Consider the following 23,484-nt stretch of genomic DNA (forward strand, 5'->3'; position numbering starts at 1 on the left):
GTGCTAGATGCTGCAAAACAGGTCACATGGTGGCACACAAAAGTGCATTGTTTTGTATAGTGAATATATTGATGTGGGAATTTCTATCCCACAGCTCATAAATAAGCCTGAATTTGTTAGATTTATGTTGACACTTGCAGTTAGAAGATGTACTGTAAGTAAGGTATAGCTGCCTACATGTTTAGAGGTGGGAGAAACAACCACCTAAAAGTTACAAAACCTTTTTTTGGTTGCTGGCTTGAATGCACAGAGAGGCTAGAAAAATGTGTGTAGGAGGACAGATGAGTAACAACGTTTCCTCCCCCTCTGCTGCCCTCAAAGTGCCCTTGAGCAAGTCGGTGAACATCAGCACTGGAGCAGTTGTACTCATCGCACTGGGCTTCTCCTGATGCATCACCGTTTGAATGTCTGAAGCCTCCCCTCCTCTGCATCTACTCCCCCAGGCAGTTATAATTAAGGATGTGCTGTTAGCTTATTTTTCTGCTTAAGTAAAGGTTTGAAAATGCCAAATATGTGTGTAGAGGATGATGACATGTTATGTTGTCATACTTCTGTGGGGCCCGTGGGGGTGATAACTCATCCTTCTCTGACTGAAAGTCCAGCTGGAGCTCAGGGTGTTTACAGTATACGTGGCAACCCCTTTAACGTGTTCCCTTGCTGTGCCACTAGTCACTGAAGAGTAAGTAATCCTCATACAGCCCCCAAGCGCTTGAATAGGTTCATCCTGATGGGCTGAGCCCATGCAAGTTTTAGTGTAGGTGAAAAATGTCTGCATTTTTGGAAATATTTAGATTTCTTGCCCAGAGTTTGATGAGAAGATCGAAGATCTCTCATGTCTGTGCATTAAGGGGCTTTCGCACCTGTAATTTGATTCATTTGGTCCAAGGGAAAAGTTCTGGTCTGGTTCCTGTTCACATTGACTTTTTACAAACAAACTAAGAGGAGTTAACATGGAAGTTATACATTTTGGTGATTGTCATCCTCGTCAGGACCCATGTGGGGAAATCAAATTCCGGTGAATGACATTTATGCAGCACTGTAATACTTCTCAACTGGATATTTATGTCATTTAGTATAAAAAATTTACAAGCTCACGAAGAAATATCTAATTATATGACTGCAAATTGACAGCAAGTTATGAATAATGACATAGAGACAAGAAGAAAAGGAGGCATCTTGTACAATAATGATTTTTTATTACTGTGAAATTTCTGTCACACACTTTTTAATGGACTAATGAACTGACACTGTACACAGAGTACAAGCACAGCATTTTTAACAGCTTTTGACCCATTAATCAGGGAAAATTGATGTGCTAAAATGCTAAAATCACATATCTGCTATCATAAAATCCTATGGCTGGTTTGTTTGCTTTCATATCAGAAGCAATCCGCTAAAGAGTCTGCTTGAAAGCGGACTAGCCGGGCAAATGCACCAGGGTTAATTTTTACCAAACCAAACAGGTTAGGAGTGAAAGCATCCTAAATGTGCGGCTACAGGCATCAGACGGTTAGCTTAGCTTAATATATTGACTGAAAGCAGGGGGGAAACAGCTTTCCGGGTCTGTCCAAAGGTAACAAAATCCATGTACCAGCACCTCCAAAGCTCATTAATGAACACGTATATCTCATATGTTTATTCTGCATAAAAGCTGAAGTGTATAAACAAACAATTCATCCGGTAGTTGCTGGGCAATGTCACGGTGACAAAAAAACTCACTTATCCCAGCAAAGAAAAAGTCTGGTGCACAACACCCTCTGTAAAACCACAAATTGTCTTTCTTACACTTCAGATTTTCTAAGGTTTTAACCACTTGGAAACTAACACTTTGGTGTGAGAGACCCGGGTTCAATCCCCCACTGTGACCCATCCACCACTGTGTCCCTGAGCAATACACTTAACCTCTAGTTGCTCCAGAGGCGTGCGACCTCTGACATAAATAGCAATTGTAAGTCGCTTTGGATAAAAGCATCAGCTAAGTGAATAAATGTAAATGTAACACCTATTTCCAGGAAAAACACCTAAAATCACATACCCAAAATAAATCAGTAATAACTCCTCAACTATTAGGCCTAGACGCATAATTCTGGTCTTCTTTGATAGGCCAGAAACTAAGGAATCAACTGTAAATGAACCTATTTATTTTTCTATTAAAGAGTAAATGGAGATGCAATAAGGGAAAATATGATATTTTCACAAGTCGGCCAGTAAACCGTCTGCTCCAAAGCAACACTTCTTTTCACCTTCATTTTGACCAGTGAAACGAAACCTAAGAGCAGCTTTTGTGCAATACCAAGATGGCAGCCTGCAGCTCTATTGACACAGAAAACAGCTGTTTTTGGACTGAAAACAGCAAAAACGGCAAAAATAAGTTGAAAATCAATTGGTCCGTGCTCAAATTTATACAAACAAATAATAACATGTTAACTGGTGAGCTTTGGAGTCACAATTTTGTTACATTTGGACAGAGCCAGGCCAGCTGCTTCCCTCTGTTTCCAGTCTATACTAAGCAAAGCTTACCGCCGGCTTGCTGGGGCTTCATGTTTAATTGACAGATTTGAGATCTGTATCAATCTTCTATGCGAATAATCCTACTTCCCAAAATGTCAAACTGTTCCATCGAAAGAGACTTGTCAGAGTGTGCGCTCATAGAACTTAGGTTATGATGGATAACTACTGTAGCGGCTGCGTTGGTCAGGTCACATTAGGTCAGTAGCTGAAAATATTCCAGTATGAGTCGGTATATCAAATGTGCAAAGTTTACGACAGAGGGGTTTAGGAGAAGATAATGTTTCTGCATGCAGATCCCTTCTGTATAACCTAGCTTACTTGAAGTCAAGATATGTAAACATGTTAGCCTCCCTATAATCCCTCTAAGGCCTGGTTTCTTAAACTATGGTTCACAACCCCAATTGAGGCATGAACAGTTTTCTTTTGTTAAACAGTGCGACTCAACGGGTGCGGCTATGCCCTGAAAACACAAATGTCACAGTTACAGAACAATGATACAAATGCAGGGAACAATAAAATAAAGTTATTTATACGAAACATAAACTTGAGTACAAAGCATGGTGGTGTTCTTCTCCATAGAGAGTGATGCTCTCACCCAGAAGCATAAACAGCTCACATTATTAAAATAAGAATACAATTCCTCTATTTATTGACATAATGGTTAAACTGTAATATTGTGTTTGCTATTAATAAAAGCTTATTTATTGAAATTATTACATTTGACATTATTACATCTCCAAAATGGTCTGTATTTTACAGGGAGTTTCAGACTAACAACTAGTAATAATCTAAACTGAACTGGATGTTGATTGGTACACTACACTTAGAAGTGTTGAAATCCCTCTAATGAGGCCTTTTTGCAGCATTTAATTTAAAGAAGCTGCTATTGTCTGCCATTCAGGACTTGTGGGAAAAATACTGAGAAATAAGTCTAAGTCTTTTAACTAATCTTCATTAGTAGTTTATGTAGAAGGAGTCAATAATACCCACAGGACAAGAGCACCTGTAGCAGTAAAGCAGCATTTCTTAGAGGAGAGTCACCCCAGAGGAGAGTTCATTTCTAAAATTTGAACCGCAGACTGAAGGTCTAATTATACTTTTCATGTAGCTGTGAGGGTCCACGAAGGTCTGCATGATGTAAGTGAAATCATCTGTCCATACCTGCGATACCCCATGCAAACATCTGCGATACCCCATGCGTGTCCACCTGTACCCAAAAATATATGAACACACCAGCTGTACATGTGAGAAATCATCCCCTCACGTAGACACCTGGCGTATTACAAACAGAATCAGTCCATTGTGTACAACTGCGTTCTTTTTGGATTATACTGGGTTTTAGGAAGATTTAAGAACACCCACAGTGAAGGCTTTTTATATATGTACATTATAACATTATTAATCATCAAGCTAATGTTTGCTGGACATGAACATTTACGGAAAGATACAACCCTATATGGAAATTTGGCACCTGGAGAGAGAGAGAGAGAGAGAGAGAGAGAGGAGAGAGAGAGAGAGAGAGAGAGAGAGAGAGAGAGCTTCAGGGCTTGTCAGCGATTACTAAATGTTCCCTCGGAAAATTGAGAGAGAAAGAGAGAGTTATCCATAGTTAGACCATCCAGACCCTGAGGGATGCTCGCCCCTACTTCCTACAGGGAATCCATTGATACTTTTCTGTATTAACTTCATAATTTAATGGTATTAGAGAGCAAATTCTGCTGCCTGTTGTATAATATCCGACAATGCACAAGCATTTAATGATGGGACAAGAAGTTGTTTGTTTAATTCCTATTAGCTCACATGCTGCATGTAAGGCATTTTCCTTGGTAGGGTATTCATTTACTCAACTATAAGTCAGCATGAATGAAAAGTAAAAATACTGTAGGAAATATTTGTTGGTCAGATTATTACTGTAGTGGGGGGAGAAAAGGGGAGAAAGATTTTATAGACTGGTCTGATATGAGAAGAATCTCCTCAACAACTTCAGAATGAGTCTTTGACAGCAGTTTATTCAACTGATTTTCTTTTCTTTATGAAAGTGTGTTGCTGAGTCTTGACTGAATCGTCTGGTGTGTGCTCTCTTAAGATGAAAATATTACAAAAAGTTTTAGATTTGAAAATGCTCTAGTGTGCACCAGGCATTAACTGCCAATAGTATAATTTCAAAATATCTCTGTGTCTCTCTTTCGTGAGTATGGATTTACATTTGGATCCACATAATATTTTAGTATAGTTGGTGTTATATAGTATTGAAATTGAAGATTAGATGTGATGGTAGAACTGTTTTCCATGCCCATGTCTCATGTTGCTTTGTGTTGGCAATTGGGATTGATTCAATTAAAATGGATACACTGCGCTGACTCTGGGAGATGAAATTATGACTCTATTCTGTAGAAGCATGCAAACACTAAGCAAGCACAGAACAGTGGCTCAGTCCTACAAGTTGACTAGAGACAACTTCTTGTTTGGATAAGCTTTAACTCTAGAATGATGGTCAGTTACATATGAACTTGCCAAATAAACAAAGCTCAGACCTTTTTGCAGATCTTTCCAGCTGACATTATAGTGTGTTATGATTGATGAATGGTCTGCCACCATCTCCCGTTTTTTCTCATACTGGACTTAATGAGGATAAAGGTTATGAAAGAACGCTATTCAGAGAGGTTGAAGCTTGTGGATTCTGCATGTTTATTCTTTTCACAACTCATTAGCATAATGAAGAAATGTAACCAATCAGAGACCTGTGTCATTGATATGCTCTTAAGAGAGCACACACACAGACTTATAACACTTCATCATTACTTTCGGATATCCGGAGAAATATTATAGAACCAAGAGCTTAAGGATTAATGAAGCATGGGCACCTGTGCCCTTTGTTTATTACTTTCCAATGTCGTTACAACCTCAGATAGCAGTTTATTGTCAAGTATTCTGCATTGAGAACATTGCATTCAGCCCTACCAATCCTACTTTCCTTTTACAACATAATGTTAGGCTCCACTATTTTGCTCCCCAACTGTTAGTTTTTCCTCTGTCCTTGGTGGGATTTTCCCCCCTTATTTGTGTGGCACATGCATTTCTTCTGTGTCTTCACATACATGCATGTGATTGTCTATGAGTGCATATTTAAGATAAATGCGTGTAGAAGTTGCTGCCCTTCCTTGCCACGGTTCACCTTTTGAATTTCATTTGTGGCATTCACTGTTCTTGCATTCAGAACAGCCTCTGCCTGTACTCTTTCAGAGTATCATAAACATCGGTGGTGGTTCAGAGTAGTCCCCCTCTATAAAATGCTATATAAATGTAATCCATCATTATTATTATTATTATTATTGCCGACTGAGTGGGGAGTTGTCCAGCAGGATGGAGATGGAGGGAAACACTCTTGCCTACGTGTTGAGAGGGAGAGGTGTGTGGGTGGATCCGTGTGGCAAACAATGGATGGAGCCTTAGTTGTGGTAATATATCTTCATTTAAGTCATTTTGCTGAAGCAGTTTCTGAAGGTTGGTGTAGAAAGGAAAGAAGGGAGGAGAAGGAGATGGAGAGGGAGGAGAGTCAGGTGAAGAGGACAGCTGTTTCTCCCCTCATGGATTATCTGTAAAAGCAGCTGGTGCTTCCCTACCTTTGCCTCTTCCTTCCTCTCTCCTACCCTCTTCCGCCATCCCTCTCTCTCTCTCCATCGCCAGCCAAAATTACCCAACATCTTCATTAATATCTCATTACAGCTGAGTCAGCCACTGTAACCCACAGCCACATCAGTACACGCAGCTCATTTGGTTTTTAGAGAGCTGAGCACTTCCACAGTTTTAGTCTCCCCCTCAGTCAGACTGAAAAACTCCCAAAAGTAGCTACATGTGATAAACCGGCTTGTTCTGCAGACTGAGTACAGTATTGTAACTCACTCTTAATCCTTAAAATCTAAAGTTTAGATTGTGTGCTATCACTTATATTAAGAATCTGAATTAAGCTCCTCTTTAAACACCATTAGTTTAAACTGTTGAATCCTTAATCGTTTGTGCTATCAGCCATTTTGTGGGAGCATTGGTTCTTCTCTTTTTAACATGATAGATATCTGCGCTCAGAACAAAACTCTATTCTATAATCTCCAAGCTCATAAGGAAATAAGTGAGGTACTTTTGCCTCACTGAAGCTCAGGATTATCCATTTGCAGACAGGCGGACAGACACTTCATCAGGCAGACTGAAATAATTCTGTATGAAGTACTCCTACCATCTCTGTCTGTCCCTTCCTTTAACCATTTATGATAAGGAATCTCAGGTCCATCAAAGTTGACTGCTAAGTGCAGTCTGAGTTATGACTCCCTGTTCTGTTTGCACTTAAACAGGCAGCTGGAAGGACGCCTTCTAGCAGTGAACCTGACATTTGCTGAACTCCGTCCATTATCCATATGTTCAGTAGACTGCGCCAAAAGATGCATGGTCAAATTTCCAGTCTGTTTGTTCTGACAGGTAAGAGAGACAGGATATGTGGGAGAGAGGGAGGGGATGGCATGCAGGCCAGACTCGAACCCAGGCTGCCGCGAAAGGACTCCCTTTGTGCCTTTGTACATGGGACAGTGTGACAACCTGCACCTCTCAGGCTGCACCACCCATGAACACCGCCTATTCATACAGCCCATTCATACTCACTCTGTAGGCAGACCTCAGATTCGTTCAGCGCTGGCGCCAACACAGAGTCTGCCCAGTTAACGAAAGCGCAGAAAGTTGGTGTGTGTGTCGGAGAAGGGGGCACCCAAAATACCAAATCCATCGCCATCAAACTGGTTCAGATCCCAATAACAGTCAGGCAAGGTCGTAAGTGCCCAAAAAACTTTTTTTCCCCTTCCCCCTTCTATTTCTGAGCAGTGTGGCTATGTTTTTGTACTAGATGAACATTTATTTTTGAGGAAAGGATAAATTTTTGTTATTTGATGTGCCACCTTTTGTTTGCCACTGAGGACGATGGACTTATGAACTGCTGTTTGAACTGATTTGAACTGCACTGCTTTTTGAACTGATTGAATTGAATTTGAGTATTGTTTTGTTAACGTGGTACACTTTTGTTAATGCAAGTTGCCTTTGTTGCATTTTAGAGTTGAGTTGTGGTTTTCATTATTGTTCATTGGTATTGCATTCAATGTCAAGGTCAAAGTTTATTTATATAGCACGTTTACAAAATGTGAGGGTCCATAGTATAATATATGTACCCTTTCTGACATTTGGTGGGTTAAAACATATAATTCTGCATTAAACTTAAAATATCTTACAGACCGGGAGAGAAACCTGGCTGGCACCCCAAAAAACACCCGTAAGTCAAACTGTCACAACATGCACTCTAGCGGTGAGCTAACTGGCACCCCAAATCTCCTGGGGGGCTCCTTTTTCCCTCGCAAATCCATGCCTTCTTGTACTGCTCTATTCTGAATCTAAGCTAGTGAAACTGAACAGTGTGTGTGAGATTTATGTGTTGTTATGTTCTATGTTGTTCATCATTTTTAAATGAATACTCCAACATTTGAAAAAAATAGACTTGTTTGTTATCATATGTGGGCGTAAAGGAGAAGATTATTATCTCTCCCTAGTCTCACTTCTGGGCGGTGATATGTTCCACCCCCAGTTTAGTTTAGCTTAGTACACAGACTCAAAGCCAAAAAAGAGACAAAATACAGCTCCAAAATGTTATGTTGACATGTATCCTTTTAGTTAGTTAGTTAGTAAGCTAGCATCATTTCATCAAAGATGGAGGTTCTCATTGATCCATAATTTTGGATCCGATCCGAAACAGGCTGGAACTGGAACTGGAAAGCGTACCTGAACCTGACAAAAAGTTTTGAAACACCTGTTTCAAAAGAGATCTGAGCTAAACCATATAGCCCGAAAAAGAGAAAGAAGACCAACACTAGCAGTAGCATGATGCCTAACCAATTAAGGAGCAGCAACTGTTGAAAAGTAAATTTAAAAAAAGTGAATGTAAAGCCATGTTTCCACTGCAGTAACTTTACCCAGGGACTAGGAACCTTTGGAGAAACTCAGGGTATAAATCAAGTTTCAGGGACTTTATTTTGCTCTGCTTCTGAGTAGAGGCTACTCGCTTTAAGTTTAGCATTTTTCGCATTTTGAATCTGCTTTGCTTCTACTGCTTGTCTCTTTTCCACCGTTGATTCAATGACCATATTTGCAAACCTATAAATCATGATCAACACTGAGAACCCTGAGATTGTACGTCAGCATTATAGCTTGGAAAAAGCAGCTGGTGTGGTGGTAGTCCTGCGGTGTGTTTACAACTAACAGCTCATGGAGTTGAGCTAAATACTGGGTCCAAAGTTTTTGCTTTAAGCTCTCAACATTTGGGGGGTTTCTACAAGGAGACGAAGTAGGTCTCCTCGTCTCCAAAACAAATGGACCGGCTGTAAGTAATGAAGCACATTAAAAATCATGTTCCTCCAATGATCACGTGGACACAGGATGTGAGTGCTGCGAGCTAAGCTGCTAACTTTAGTTAGTCAGTTTAGGTGCTCAGTTTGTTTGTAGTTTAGGTGTTTTGTCCATCAGTTCCAGTCCCAACAGTTCAAGAGGTTTCTAGAGGGTGCTGAATTACCTCTACAAATAAAAGGTCGGGCATTAAAACATCAAAAACATAAATAATAAATAATGCAATAAAAAAGCTATGAATGAAGCACTGAATAAACGCACACAACAATGGGCTGAAGGAACATTTCAGTCCCTTGAAATGTAGTTCCTGGGACTAAAAGTCCGGGGTACTTTTGGTGGAAACACAAATTAATTTGTCCTGTACTTCACAGTTCGCACTCTCTGTCTTATGATGACGTGAGCTCCGTGGCAGTGCAACAGGATCCTACCTGACCCAATTAAACTTTAAATTTGTCCAGACTCGACTCGGATTCATGGTTGGGTCTTGTTTTCTAGGATTCAAGTGGACACATGATTTGTTGAGAGTCACGCTGATGTATCAGCCAATATTAGCTTAATGCTTAATATACTGGTATTGGTTTTGAGGTAATTTAGAAACAAGTATATCCATAATTAAATTTCTCCACAAGTTTAACTGTAAAAGGTCACGTGACTTTGAGTACCAATAAGAATGAATAAAATTGTAACTCCGACCCTGGCAGGTGCAACAAAGCTTACACAAGAGTGAGGGGGATGGGGGATCAAGCACCCACACAGTCCTGAGAAAACATCTAACCAGTCCAATAATTACCGGGTGTGGGTGTACCATGGCTGTGCACCAGTGGCACGCAACCAGTGGGTGAAGTAAATACCTACAAAACTGTGTGTCATTATGTTGCAATGTGTCTATTTCTCTTTCTATATATGTAAATTCCACAATGTACATGTACATTTGAGAGCTTTGGGGTTGTTGAAAGCCAAACACCTCGTTGGTATGGCTCTCACAGCACATTCTCAACCGTAGTGACGGTACACCGTCACATGGACCTATTTCTATACTGAACAGGCAGATGGAATTGATATCGATCTTCTCATCTAACTGCTGGTAAGAAAAGAAACAAGTGTATTTCCTAAACAAGTGTATTTCCTAAATTGTCACAAATTTCCTTTAACTTTAGCAATTCATCCTCCATTATTTAATCAGTGCTGTCCAGACAGCTGCACCAACAGACTGTGAAGCACTTTTCAGATAAGCGCTATATAAATAAAGATGATTATTGTTATTATTAAAGTATTACTGGTGTGGACAGATAATATGACTAAATAAAGAGTTTCAGCAAAAGTGTCATCACTTTGTCAGCAGGAAAAAGTGCCTTAATTTGATTTAATACTACAAAACTCTATCATTTTGCAAGGAGTCATTTGTCATTCTGGAACATAACCATCTTATTTTCAGCTGCGACAAGCAGCTCTATAGCTCGCTCTGTCAGTCGGTCAGTCCACAGTTTTCATCCTAGGAGGCTGAAATTTAGCATGGAGATTAAGTGTGTGTGTGTTTGCGTGGAGGTTGGTCAGTTGCCAAAAGGTGGGAGTTGCCTCTAACAAAAAGGTTAGTTATTGTGGCAAAACGTTGAAGGAAGACAGACACACACACACACACACACGCACACACACAGACGCTTTCATTGTTGACAGTTTCTTTTCAACATATTTGTCACTTATTTTGTAAGATGATGATAAACAGCTGGTGCAAATGCCAAAACATCTTGATTCTAGATTCCCAACAAAACCTGTATGCTCAAAGACAGAAGCATGTATACGATGTTCATCTTTTTGTCAGAGTCATAAAGCCAGGTGTAAATCTCAGTCACTGTAGAACTCTACAGTTAACAATGAATAGATCTAGAAATATAAAAATTGCAATTTCACCAATTATGCCACATCTGGAAGGTTCACCAACAATGCCAGAGCAGCTGCCATTATGTGAGAATATTACACACTAGTAGTGATTTATAGCAGATACATCATTAATTTGTCACATTTCTATAAACAGTGATCTCAAATATCAGAAATATAATCGATGATTTTGTGTATAGTGATCATGTCAAAGTAAACTTTACAAAATGCTACACATTGAAGGATAAAAAAATGAACACAGGAAAATAAATGGATGACTGTAATAAAATAAGGATTTATATTTATAACAAGAAATTTAAATTTAGTTTCTAAAAGGTTAAACAAAAACAATGATTTACACTCCTGAAGATGGTTTTAAAATAAAGCTAAAAACTTGAAGCAACAAATACAACTTCTGTCCATTTTTAAATATGAGTTTATTTGTAGTTTATTTGTGTGGTATGGCTCACCTAGTTTCAACTTAGCTTCACCCTCATTTTATTTTTGATTGATGTATTACAAAATTGTAGAATAAAAGCTGAAAAATTAAGCTAGATGTCTTTTTAACAACCATGTTACTGTACAATATGCAAAATCATGACCATTCTTTTCTTTTCTTTCTTTCTTTTTCTTTTTTTTCTTTTTCTCACAAAAATATATGTATAAACTCCTTCTACTTTTAAGTCAGAGGTTGTGTAAGACAGATGGATGCCCAGAGTCAAGCTGTGCTGACAAAATAGTCCCTCGACAGAATCTGTGGCTGTCGCAGGACTGTTGTAAGCCCAGACAATGATTTAATTTGGACCGAATGAAATGATTGGCTGGCTTACCTGCATGTCTACCTGCCCGCACTCACTGCGAATGAAAATATGTTTTGGGGGAGTGGCTTTGGTGGGTGGTGTGTAAGGAGTGTGTGGGATTTGTTTCGTTTCAGCCATTTCAAAATTTAGTCTTTAGTCTTTTCTAGTTTCTCCAACGATGCCTAGCCTCAACGTTAATGTTCTTGAATGACAGGTAAAATTCTATCCTCTGAGTTGTGTTATTATATGATATCTATCTTTATGATCAGGGTTGGTAAATGGAGGTATGTAAGGTGGCACAGTGTTATTATTGGTTTGTTGAATGGAGGTTTTTATATCATAGTCATATACTCACACTGTGATAACAGCAGAATACCATGGAATAGCCAGAAAAATGTCTCTCCTCCATCTCTACCCTCTCTCTGTCAAATATGATCACATCTCTCTCTCTCTCTCTCTCTTTCTCTCTGACCTTACAACCTTACAAGCTACCACTTATTATCACAGAAATACAGAAACCTTCATCGCTAAATCTGGAATGAGTTATTCACTCTGGCAGCTATGTCTGAGACACTTTATCTCATGGATATGATTTAACTTTTTTTATCAAGAGTTTTCAAGACACTTCAGGACTCATAACTCACATTGTCTGCTCCAACGTGGCACTCCTCTGTCCTGGTCAACCTTGCCAACAATTTAGTATCTTAATGGTCAAAAATACACACAAGCCACAAACATAACTTTTTAAAGTTGATTAAAAGATTGGACAACTACTTTTTAACATTTGTTTCAGCACTAAAAAAAACAAGCCTCAGTCTTCTGATGTTGAACTGAGTCCATGGCTCCTCCTTAGTTCCTTATTGTACAAAACAGTGTTCTGCTATTTAAAGCTGCAGTGCCAGACTTTTACATATGAATGAACCAGGGGGGGCAACAGCAGAAACATCCGATAGGTAGTTTATTGTTTATATACATACATAATATATATAAGTTACAGCTGAAAATGACAACAGAAATAAACACATTTGCTGATTTTATATATCTGATTTATATATCTTTATATCTTTTATATATCTTTAAATCAACTGCCAGTTGTCTACACGGAAGTGACTTTTGTTGTTAGGACTATTAAACTGTGATTATTAAGGGGAAAAAAAGGTTTATTATATTTATATATAGTATGCATGCTGTCAGCTTTAAACCCAAACCCAATTTGATTTCATGCCTCATAACACTTATTTTCTTGGTGTCTTTTGTTTTCTCATACAGCCCATTCATAGGTATCACCATTGTAATTAGTTATGCTCTATCAGTAGCAGACCGGTTTTTCAGCCTTGTTTATTTCGTCTTTTAACATACCCTTCAATTAAATTCCACAAATAATTAAAAAGGCCTTAGGTTTTTATTGTGGCTTTCTGAAGGTTGTAGATACCCTTTTGTATTGTGTAGTGCTGTTCAGAATATCCCTGTTAACTTATGGGACAATGGACTGTAAAGTGTACATATTTTGACTCCACGTGGGAAATTCAATGCTCACTTGCTCTACAACATAGGGAGATCAGAGGCCAGAAGCAGCTGGAGGGGATTAAGTGTATTTCATGTTTACAGATCCTGGCGCTGCAGTTGTAAGCCTGTAACCACTAGCTGCCCTTTTAAATGATAATGAATAGTCAATGGATCTCTACATTAGCATTCACTGCAAAATTGCAGTCCTGTTAACTTACAGAACAACACAGGCATTTATGATAAACACTCCTCATAGAAATAGATGTTACTATTAAAAGCAGTAATGGCATTGATTGGCTGGTTTGGACTCTTTATACTGTAAGTGTTATTGGCTAGAGGCCACAAGGCAGCTGCTAAAGATATATGGACGAATTCACTCTCTCTCTCTTTCTCCCTGTTTCTCACACAAATGCAGACACATGCACACTGCCCTCACACACAGGAACAGCATTTGCAGGTCAGTGTTTAGTATTTTTGAATGAACAAAAAGGCTCACAGGCAGAGGAGAGTCTCCCACGGTTCTCTCGGCTGTGTTTGCTTGGGACACACTAGTTACACATGCAGCGATCAGTGAGAGATTTTACTGACCTAAGTTAATGTCCTATTCAGTAAAGTTGGGGCAACATTGAGTAGTGTAAAACAAAAAGCTGGAAATTGTGGTTCATAAAAGTGTTTAACATATAATCTATGCAGAACAAATCTGTGTCTGTCACAATAGAGAAAATTAAATGAATGACTAGAAAATTTCTTCATGGTTAATAGAAATGGATGGATTTTTTAAAGAGCAATCTGGTGGACATTAGGAGGGATATGGAGAAGCATATGGGAGGACAGTTGGCAAGGTGAGTAAAAGGCCAAGTTTCAGGAGACTTGGGCCTGTCTGTTCATGAGAAAATATTACCCATATTACCCAGCATGCCTCACAGCGGCTGACCGTGTCCCCCTGACCACCACCCATGGCTGACTCTGCTGAGAGTGAACAATTACTGTGGAAATCACAGTTTGAGGAGGGAGAAAGGGGAGGAGGTGTTGTGTCAAGGCAGAGAAAAAGGGAGCATAACAGCGATAGCCCGGAGGTTGTAGTCAAATTTATATTTTTTAAATTGAATTTCATGTCTGTGCTTCTCACACACAGAATGGCTGGAATACAGTTAACAAACCTCTGGGACGGATTTTACATTAGAAATAAAGCACCAGGATGAGGGCGTATTGTATGTGTAAATGCTTAAGAGCAGTGGCATGTCATGAAGGAGCACACAGAGAAATTTATTTTATTTTTTAACTCCGAGTAAAACATCGCGCAAGAGAAAAAAAAGATCAGAGATAGACAGAGACACTGGCGGCCTTGTGTGGGCGGTCGGAGAACTAGAAGGTTTCTCTTGATGTTTTTGTTTAAGGGCACTTTCATGATCTCTGGGTCTCAGAGGAGTCTCTCACTACAGACCCCTTTTGCACTGAAACCACTCAAACACTGGGTCATTGCACCGTTAGTGATGAAACATGGCTTCCGGACTGAAGCGCCATTGTTGCCATAGTGATGACAGTTGCTGAAAATCCCCTGGAAGTAGAGACGGTAAATAAAATCTCATCACACACGTCTCTGCACATGCTCTTACAGGCCTTGTAGGCACACACTGTTGGAGTGTTTGCGTGTAGATGGATTAAAAAAATAGGACTGTTGTTTCAGGTGAATGATGTAAAAGTGTTTTTTGTCACATTACAAAAATGCTTTGATCATTCCCAGCAGCAGTCACATGGTGGGATTTTGGTCTTGAGACTGTCAGAAATTTGATGCAGCCCGTCTTTGGTCGCCAAAGCTCTAAATCGGTGGAGTTGTCACAGTCTGATCTAAGTGCACCGTTTTTTGATCGACAACCAAAAACATCACCATGTTTCTTTCACATTTGTCAGCTTTGGATTGAAACAGTCCAAAATTGCACGGTAGAAAGGCTCCTTAAGAGAGTAAAACATTTTCTATTTCTGAAAAAAATTTGAGTCAAGCCTCAAATGCAGTATCTCAAGGCTTTCATTCAGCTGAGACTACTCTGCGGGGAGAAATGCAGATTTCTTTGTTCTATTATGAATTTTAATTGTGTGATTGCTGACTGTTGCCGCAAAAGATAGAAGCCCTCACTCTTGGACATTTAGCTTGATGGTTCATATTGCTGAATCTTTTGTCTTTCTATTAAACTCCACATCAGCTCTGCTGGAAATGTGTCAACAAGAAGTCACTGTGTTTGGTTTTATCTTCAGAAACAAGAAAAACAACCAAAGAAATCCAATCCAATTGAATTTGGGTGCAATTTTACTGATAATACTCATGTCTTGTTTATAATTATCACATTAACACATGAGTGAACTTTTACATTTCTGTTAATGGATTAAGGGCTAAAAAAAAATTCATAATTTTGAATAGATATGCTAAAATAAATAAATAATTAACACAAACACACAAGGGCTTCATTTCAGGTGAGTCTACAAAGCTCCCAATCAGATTAGTTCTTACTCTAAATACTCACTTAATTTGCCTTCAGTTAACATTTGAGTTGTAAAACAACACATTTCTTTCTGCATTTCTGCACATGTAAGGGAATATCAGTTTGGAGTAGGACAGGATTACCATGGCAAAGCAAATGGAGCAAAACAGAAAAACAAAGTAGACAACAACAACAATACAACAATACAGAAATGTGCAGGTGTAGAGAGAAGCACATACAGACGGAGTAACTCAGCCCTGAGCAGTCAGATCATGTCTGTTGAAGGCAGTGTGCTGACCTGAGTTCAGACTGCTAGAAGCAGGTGAGGCTGGGATGTAACCCTGGAGACAACCTTTTGTCTGATCTCTATGTTTTCCTGGATCAGACACAGTCTTATTCAATCCTTTGTACAGAAAGTTCAAAAAGTAACAGAAAACCAGGCACACTGACACAAGCAGGATCACATTTTGACAGACAGAGGAAATAGATCACTGATAATTATTTGAATGAATAAATTACATACGTAGACACGGCATACTTGTGAATAAGTACATCACTACAACAGATCTTCATTTATACTCAGTTTATAAATTCTGCTCGTTTCTCAGATTTAGACGGCTGTTCATATCCATTCAGGTTGTAACCCATATCCCCCACCAGTGTGAACTGTCAGTGATGGTGAAAAGTCATGCGTGTACAGAGTAACAATAGCATCCACGTCCATTTTCTTGCCCACTCTTCTGTCACTTGGTTTAAACACTCGTGATGGAAATTACCTTTAACTTTTTACTGAATTAAGGCTTTTCTTTAATTTTTCTTTCTATTGCTATCTTCAGTGCTGACTCCCAACCCTGCCAAACTGCAATGACCAACAATTAATAGTACAGGGATGATTCAAATGACTTTTTGTCATGGTAGGTATGTTCAGCCAGATTTGCTGACAGACGGAAAAAATAGACCATTCAAGAGAAATCTATAAGGCTGTTGTGGTAAGAACATATCAAATTAGTTTTGAACTATTTCAACTGCAGTGTGAATGTAGCCTCAGACAGTCACGATATCTCCTAATTCAAATGTGTTATTCAGTGTACAGTATTCTTTAGTCAGTCGAAAGATTGCTTTTTTCTACATAATTGTCACACAAACACTGCTGTAACTTTTAGAATCCCAGTCTTGTCTCAAAATAATGCAACCTAATTTAAATTAAAATAGAGAAGGTTAATGGTAAACATAGGGAGAGCAATGGTCTGTTGTTGTAAAGTGCTATACATCAAATATCTCTTTTATTTTTGTTATGTTTAGTTATTTTACTGTTGCTGACTCTTGAAAAGTCTAACCACTTGGTAATGGTACATTCTTGTGCTGATTAAACACTGATTCTAAAAGATGAGAGGCGGCTGCCATACAAAATCAAACAAAACATGGATACTGTGAAAGGGATACATTGCATAACAATGTTACTATTCAGCAGCCAGCTATTGTTTTTCTGTCTCAACAAATACAGATAAGAATGCAATTAGTGACATCTGTGAACACCCCAGACAGATACAGAGATACGGTTTTAATGGAAAACAGTACATCCTGGTGCGCTGTAGTAATAATTGGATCAGATTTTATGACTCTGTTACTCTTTTTATGCTTCACTCCTGCATCACATACTTCCCTCCCTCTGTGTTATCCATCTTCCTTTCCTCCACCTCACCAGAAGAAGTCATTCATCGTTCTGGCAACCTAGCAGTGTTTTCATTATCACCTGCCTCCTCTCCCTCTGCCACCTGGCTAAAGATGGATGTCGGGGTCATCAACAGGAGAACCAAACCACCACAATATCACAGCTGTTTATCGTTATTGTGTTTAGTTCAGCAGCATCGTGTCACTGATAACTTTTCATCCCTCCCATTACTCTACTGCATTATACCTCATCAAACCAGATTTCTTTTTCTCTGTTGACTCATCCAGAAAGAAAAATAAAACTCCATGTCAGTCCTCTTGAGCGAACATTGCATCAGTGTTTTGTTGTGCTTTCATTTCAGTTTTGTCTCAGTCAAGTTTTTGTCACACATGGGGATGGAGACTTGGTGTGCACGACATTGCATACACATACATCCACACAATGGCCTCCTTTCTTTGCTGCTGTCTGCTGCAGGTGCAGTGGAGACTCACGGGGAGAGGGCAATGCATTTCCATTTCAAACAAGCTGCAAGTGTGTGTGTGTGTGTGTGTGTGTGTTGCTGTGTGCCCTGGTGCAGTCTAAATCGGTACCTGTGAATAAAGCGTCTGTGTTTTCTGAAATTTCTTTGTAATCTTACAGGTCATCATTCAAAGAGTAAAGAGGAGGAGAGGGGGAGATGGAGATCAAGCCAGAGCATGTGTGTGTGGTTTACGAGTGTGTGTGCGAGAGAAAGTGAGAGATTTCAAGAAAGAAAGAAAGTAACCAGGAGAGTGAGAGAGAATGCAAAAAAGACAAGAGACTAAGTAAAAATAGTTTAAATATTCATGTTTTTCATTAGATGATTTATTCATGAGTGGCTGACATATTCAGTTATTTATAAACTGCTTATGTGTCACCACTGTTGACAGAAGTGTTGCTCTGTGTTCATGGAGGAAGTACACTATGTAAAGTGGAACATGAAACAGCCAACATGTGCTCAAATGATGCCACAGTAAAGGTTAGCGGTGACTGAATAGCATTTAGGAAACCGAAGCTAATCCCTAATGTGTGTGCACTGTGTCATTGCTTCCCCATCTAGCGGCTGTGTTACTTGCTATGTATTCTCATCCATGTTTCTCTCCTGACTTCAGATTTTGACCCCAGTCTCGGGCTGATGACTGGCATTGCCCCCATAAATCCCTTGATGCCCAGCCTGGGCCTGGCGCCCCCGCCCCTCTCCCAGGATGTACCAGTTGTCAAGGAGATCATCCACTGCAAGAGCTGCACGCTGTTTCCTCCAAACCCCAGTAAGTGTATTAGTAAGCACTGCTGTTGTAACAGATATAAGCATCACAGAAATGCTGCAAGCCGACCAATCACCAGCCAGCTGGGTGCATGTTTTATTTATCGATGCAGGAGTGTGCAATATCTATGACTTATCTCTGTCCTCACACATGGGGTCTGACACCAATGCACCACTCGGCCAGATATTGTGTAACAACAAAGATGAAGTGAGTATTCTTCCTTAATGTCATCTTTAATACCTCTTAACACCAGAGCAAAGCTGATTTACATTTATGTTTCATCAGGAAGGAAGGAAGGAAGGGAGGGGAAGAATTGAAGGAGGTGTATGAATGCATGCGGGCGTGCACTTATGTGATGACTGAATGTATAATTGGAGGAGTGAACACGTAACACAGTGCTGCTGTCTTCAATATGCCAGGCCAAAGAGGTGACGGACCCTGTCCTCCTCTGAGCTTGACTCACCCTAATCGCTGTATCTTTTCTTAATCTCTCTTTACCTGCTCTATCTACTGAACTATAAGCATTTATAGTTGTCCCTCTCTCTCTCTCTTCTTTTTCTATCATGTACTGCATATCCTATCCTCCCACCTTGTGTTTAAGGGGTCATAACCATTTAATTACCAGATGACCTCTGCATCTTCCAGCTACTAGTTCCAGTTCAAGAGGTCTGTGTCAGGCTCTGCCTGTTACATATGTACATGTTCGAACATACACTCACATGCCTGGACACACATGCATATAAGGAGATTTATTATTAGGAAGTGTTTGTGCATCAATCATCTGGTAATCATATCGTTAAACCTTCACAAAATGGGGTATGAAATCAAGGATGAAGGGACGAAAAGTCTTCACGAGCTTAATTGTCATTATTACTTAACAGCTACAATACTGTCCTCTGTGTGCCACTATTGGTGATTCATGGTAGTTGGGTTAATCTTTCCATTTTGTTCTGAAAGAAGGACAATTTTCTTACATACAAAGGGGCTATTGCCTCTTTGACCACAAGTCCAGTCCCCCTTATAGCATCCATAAAATGCCACTGCAATTTATGCCAAGATGTGGTGTAAATGTATTATTTCATATTTGAATACATTAGACCTTACAAAGCATCTAAATAGGATTAGGTGATATGATAATATTTACTGAGATGATTTCTCTATACCATTATACCACAGTCATTCTGCCTTTAATATCTGTGGTTTTATGGGGCCATTGTGGATAATGTTGCAAAGGCATTATCAGGACTGCTTAATGACAATATGGGATGTGTTGTATCGCAAATTTGAAGACTTGACACTTCCATCCATCCATCCATCCATCCATCCATCGACAACCGCTTATCCTGCGAACAGGGTCACGGGGGCTGGAGCCAATCCCAGCTGACATTGGGCAAAAGGCGGGGTACACCCTGGACAGGTCACCAATCCATCACAGGGCCACACATAGACAAACAACCAGTCACACTCACACCTAACGACAATTTAGGGTCACCAATCAACCTAGGCCGCATGTCTTTGGACGCAGACACGGGGGAGAACATGCAAACAGGGTATGAACCCACAACCTTCTTGCTGTGAGGCCACGTGCTATCCACTGGACCACCGTGCCGCCCAAGACAAATTAGCTGCTGAACTCTGACCTTTTAACTGACAGCTAATTCGACCCAACAGGAGGTCACATGCCCCCTTCACAGCCTACAATAGCCAACGAGAGCCCGCACTGCAAGGAAGGGCCAGCCCCTTTTATTTCGTGGGTAGGCCTGTTGTGGTGGCAGCCCGGCTGATGGTGAGTGTCCTGGTTTTTTCTCCTTTTTATCAGTTTTTCTGCTTTTTTCCTTGGTTTCCTGTTCCCTGCCTGCCTCCCTGTGTTTTCTCCCCTGTGTGCTCTCTCTCTCCCTCTGCTCCTGAGCCTAGCCAACTACCTGCACCTGCATCTCACCAGCCACCTCGTCAGCCTGCCACACCTGCCAGTAATCACCTCATGACTGCCTGTATTTCAACCCCGGTTCTCCACACCATCCTCGCTTGATCGTCGTTGCTCCATACCCGGTACACTCACCCTCGTCCTCCGTTCGGCTGGGCTCATCCACTGGCCCACTCCTCCTCAGACTTCCCTCACGGCGTCCTCCCGGTTCCCCTGCCTCTCCTCGCTTCCTCGGCCCCTGTGTCCCCCGGCTCCCTGGCCCCATGTCTCCTTGGTTCCCCGTGCCTGTGCTTCCCCGACGTCCTCCTCTCCCTCCACTCCAGTCCCTCTCTCCCTTTTTCCCTCAATAAACCTCCTTCCCTCAGAGTGCTGCATTTGGGTCCTCTCTGTCCACACACCACGCAATCCCATAACAAGGCCGAGCCAATTGCAACCAATTGTTGCCAGTAAAATTCTGAAAAGCTTTAAGTAGGAAGTTCATGATCTACCAGCAAAAAAACCATATCTGCGTCAATATAGGCGTGGTGCAGTAGTAGCCCCTTGTCACAAAGGGGCAGTGCTGTTTTTGAAAAATATACGCTAAAACTAAGCTTCAGAAAAATCTTTCTCATGGTATTGGTATAAAATTGGACTGCTGTATTTGTCTCAATGCATTTGTTAGCAAACTTTTTCAAGGGGAAATGTGTGTTTAAACATATATTAATCAATTCCAGTAGCACTTACAGTGATTCTGACTTATGGGTTAGACACTTCAGAGTGTTATCTTTCAGAGAAGCCCCAAACCATGCAATTACTCTAAATGGTTCAAGAACTGCATTCAATTAATTTTGGATGTGCCTTGAATAGGCGTTTAAAACAAATTTTCTGGAATGGTAAGAGCTTACCGTTACTGACACATGTTTCTATTACTTTATTTTTCTACCCCATTTCAATCATCAGTGAAGCCAATAGAAGGCTAAATAATAGAAACACCTTTGTGTATAGTTCAATATAGTTAGAACACTCACTACATCTTCCAAAATGATCATACAGTTGAATTACCACTTCTCTTAAACATAAACTGAATTCCTAAGAATTTCATATGACTTGACTTGTGACTTGCTTGACTTTCATCACAATAACTTGGGACTTGCTTGAGACTTGAAGGTTAAGATTTGAGACTTGCTTGTGACTTGGACATGTGTGACTTACTCCCATCTCTGAGATATACAGGTCATAACTAAACTCTCTTTCTCATTTGGTTGAAATTACATCCTGCATAAAGTCCTACAGAGCATCTCTTCTTTATAATTTTGTTTCTCATTAAATACACTGCTCAAAAAAATAAAGGGAACACTAAAATAACAAATCCTAGATCTGAATGAATGAAATAATCTCATTAAATACTCCTTTCTTTACATAGTTGAATGTGCTGACAACAAAATCACACAAAAATTATCAATGGAGATCAAATTTATCAACCCATGGAGGTCTGGATTTGGAGTCACACTCAAAATCCAAGCGGAAAACCACACTACAGGCTGATCCAACTGTGATGTAATGTCCTTAAAACAAGTCAAAATGAGGCTCAGTAGTGTGTGTGGCCTCCACGTGCCTGTATGACCTCCCTACAACGCCTGGGCATGCTCCTGATGAGGTGGCGGATGGTCTCCTGAGGGATCTCCTCCCAGACCTGGACTAAAGCATCCGCCAACTCCTGGACAGTCTGTGGTGCAACGTGGCGTTGGTGGATTGAGCGAGACATGATGTCCCAGATGTGCTCAATTGGATTCAGGTCTGGGCCAGTCCATAGCATCAATGCCTTCCTCTTGCAGGAACTGCTGACTCACTCCCGCCACATGAGGTCTAGCATTGTCTTGCATTAGGAGGAACCCAGGGCCAACCGCACCAGCATATGGTCTCACAAGGGGTCTGAGGATCTCATCTCGGTACCTAATGGCAGTCAGGCTACCTCTGACGAGCACATGGAGGGCTGTGCGGCCCCCCAAAGAAATGCCACCCCACACCATTACTGACCCACCGCCAAACTCGTCATGCTGGAGGATGTTGCAGGCAGCAGAACGTTCTCCATGGCGTCTCCAGACTCTGTCACGTCTGTCACATGTGCTCAGTGTGAACCTGCTTTCATCTGTGAAGAGCACAGGGCGCCATTGGCGAATTTGCCAATCTTGGTGTTCTCTGGCAATTGCCAAACGTGCTGCACGGTGTTGTGGTGTAAGCACAACCCCCACCTGTGGACGTCGGGCCCTCATACCACCCTCATAGAGTCTGTTTCTGACCGTTTGAGCAGACACATGCACATTTGTGGCCTGCTGGAGGTCATTTTGCAGGGCTCTGGCAGTGCTCCTCCTGCTCCTCCTTGCACAAAGGCGGAGGTAGCGGGCCTGCTGCTGGGTTGTTGCCTACCTTACGGCCTCCTCCATGTATCCTGATGTACTGGCCTGTCTCCTGGTAGCGCCTCCATGCTCTGGACACTACGCTGACAGACACAGCAAACCTTCTTGCCACAGCTCGCATTGATGTGCCATCCTGGATGAGCTGCACTACCTGAGCCACTTGTGTGGGTTGTAGACTCCGTCTCATGCTACCACTAGAGTGAGAGCACCACCAGCATTCAAAAGTGACCAAAACCTCAGCCAGGAAGCATAGGAACTGAGAAGTGGTCTGTGGTCACCAACTGCAGAACCACTCCTTTATTGGGGGTGTCTTACTAATTGCCTATAATTTCCACCTGTTGTCTATTCCATTTGCACAACAGCATGTGAAATTGATTGTCAATCAGTGTTGCTTCCTAAGTGGACAGTTTGATTTCACAGGAGTGTGATTGACTTGGAGTTACATTGTGTTGTTTAAGTGTTCCCTTTATTTTTTTTGAGCAGTGTATATTTCAAGTGGTCATATAATGCTTTTGGGGCTTTTCCCTTTCCTTTATTGTGTTATATTTTTTGTGCATGTAATAGGTTTGCAAAGTGAAAAAGTCCAAAGTCCACCCCAAAGGAGTTAC

General features: G+C 40.7%; 1 protein-coding gene across 1 annotated transcript in view; it reads left to right on the forward strand.

The window, feature by feature from the left end:
- Positions 1–23,484, forward strand: part of LOC119888424 (ecto-NOX disulfide-thiol exchanger 2-like) — a 206,533-nt gene that overhangs the window by 116,285 nt on the left and 66,764 nt on the right. The window contains exon 4 of the mRNA XM_038698979.1: positions 18,404–18,559. Coding sequence (XP_038554907.1) covers positions 18,404–18,559 — 156 coding nt within the window. The remainder of the gene's footprint in view (positions 1–18,403; positions 18,560–23,484) is intronic.

This window comes from Micropterus salmoides, unplaced genomic scaffold (genome assembly GCF_014851395.1).
Source record: "Micropterus salmoides isolate LMB-PRFRI ecotype aquatic unplaced genomic scaffold, ASM1485139v1 Ms_hic_scaffold_5, whole genome shotgun sequence".
Taxonomy (NCBI): Eukaryota; Metazoa; Chordata; class Actinopteri; order Centrarchiformes; family Centrarchidae; genus Micropterus; species Micropterus salmoides.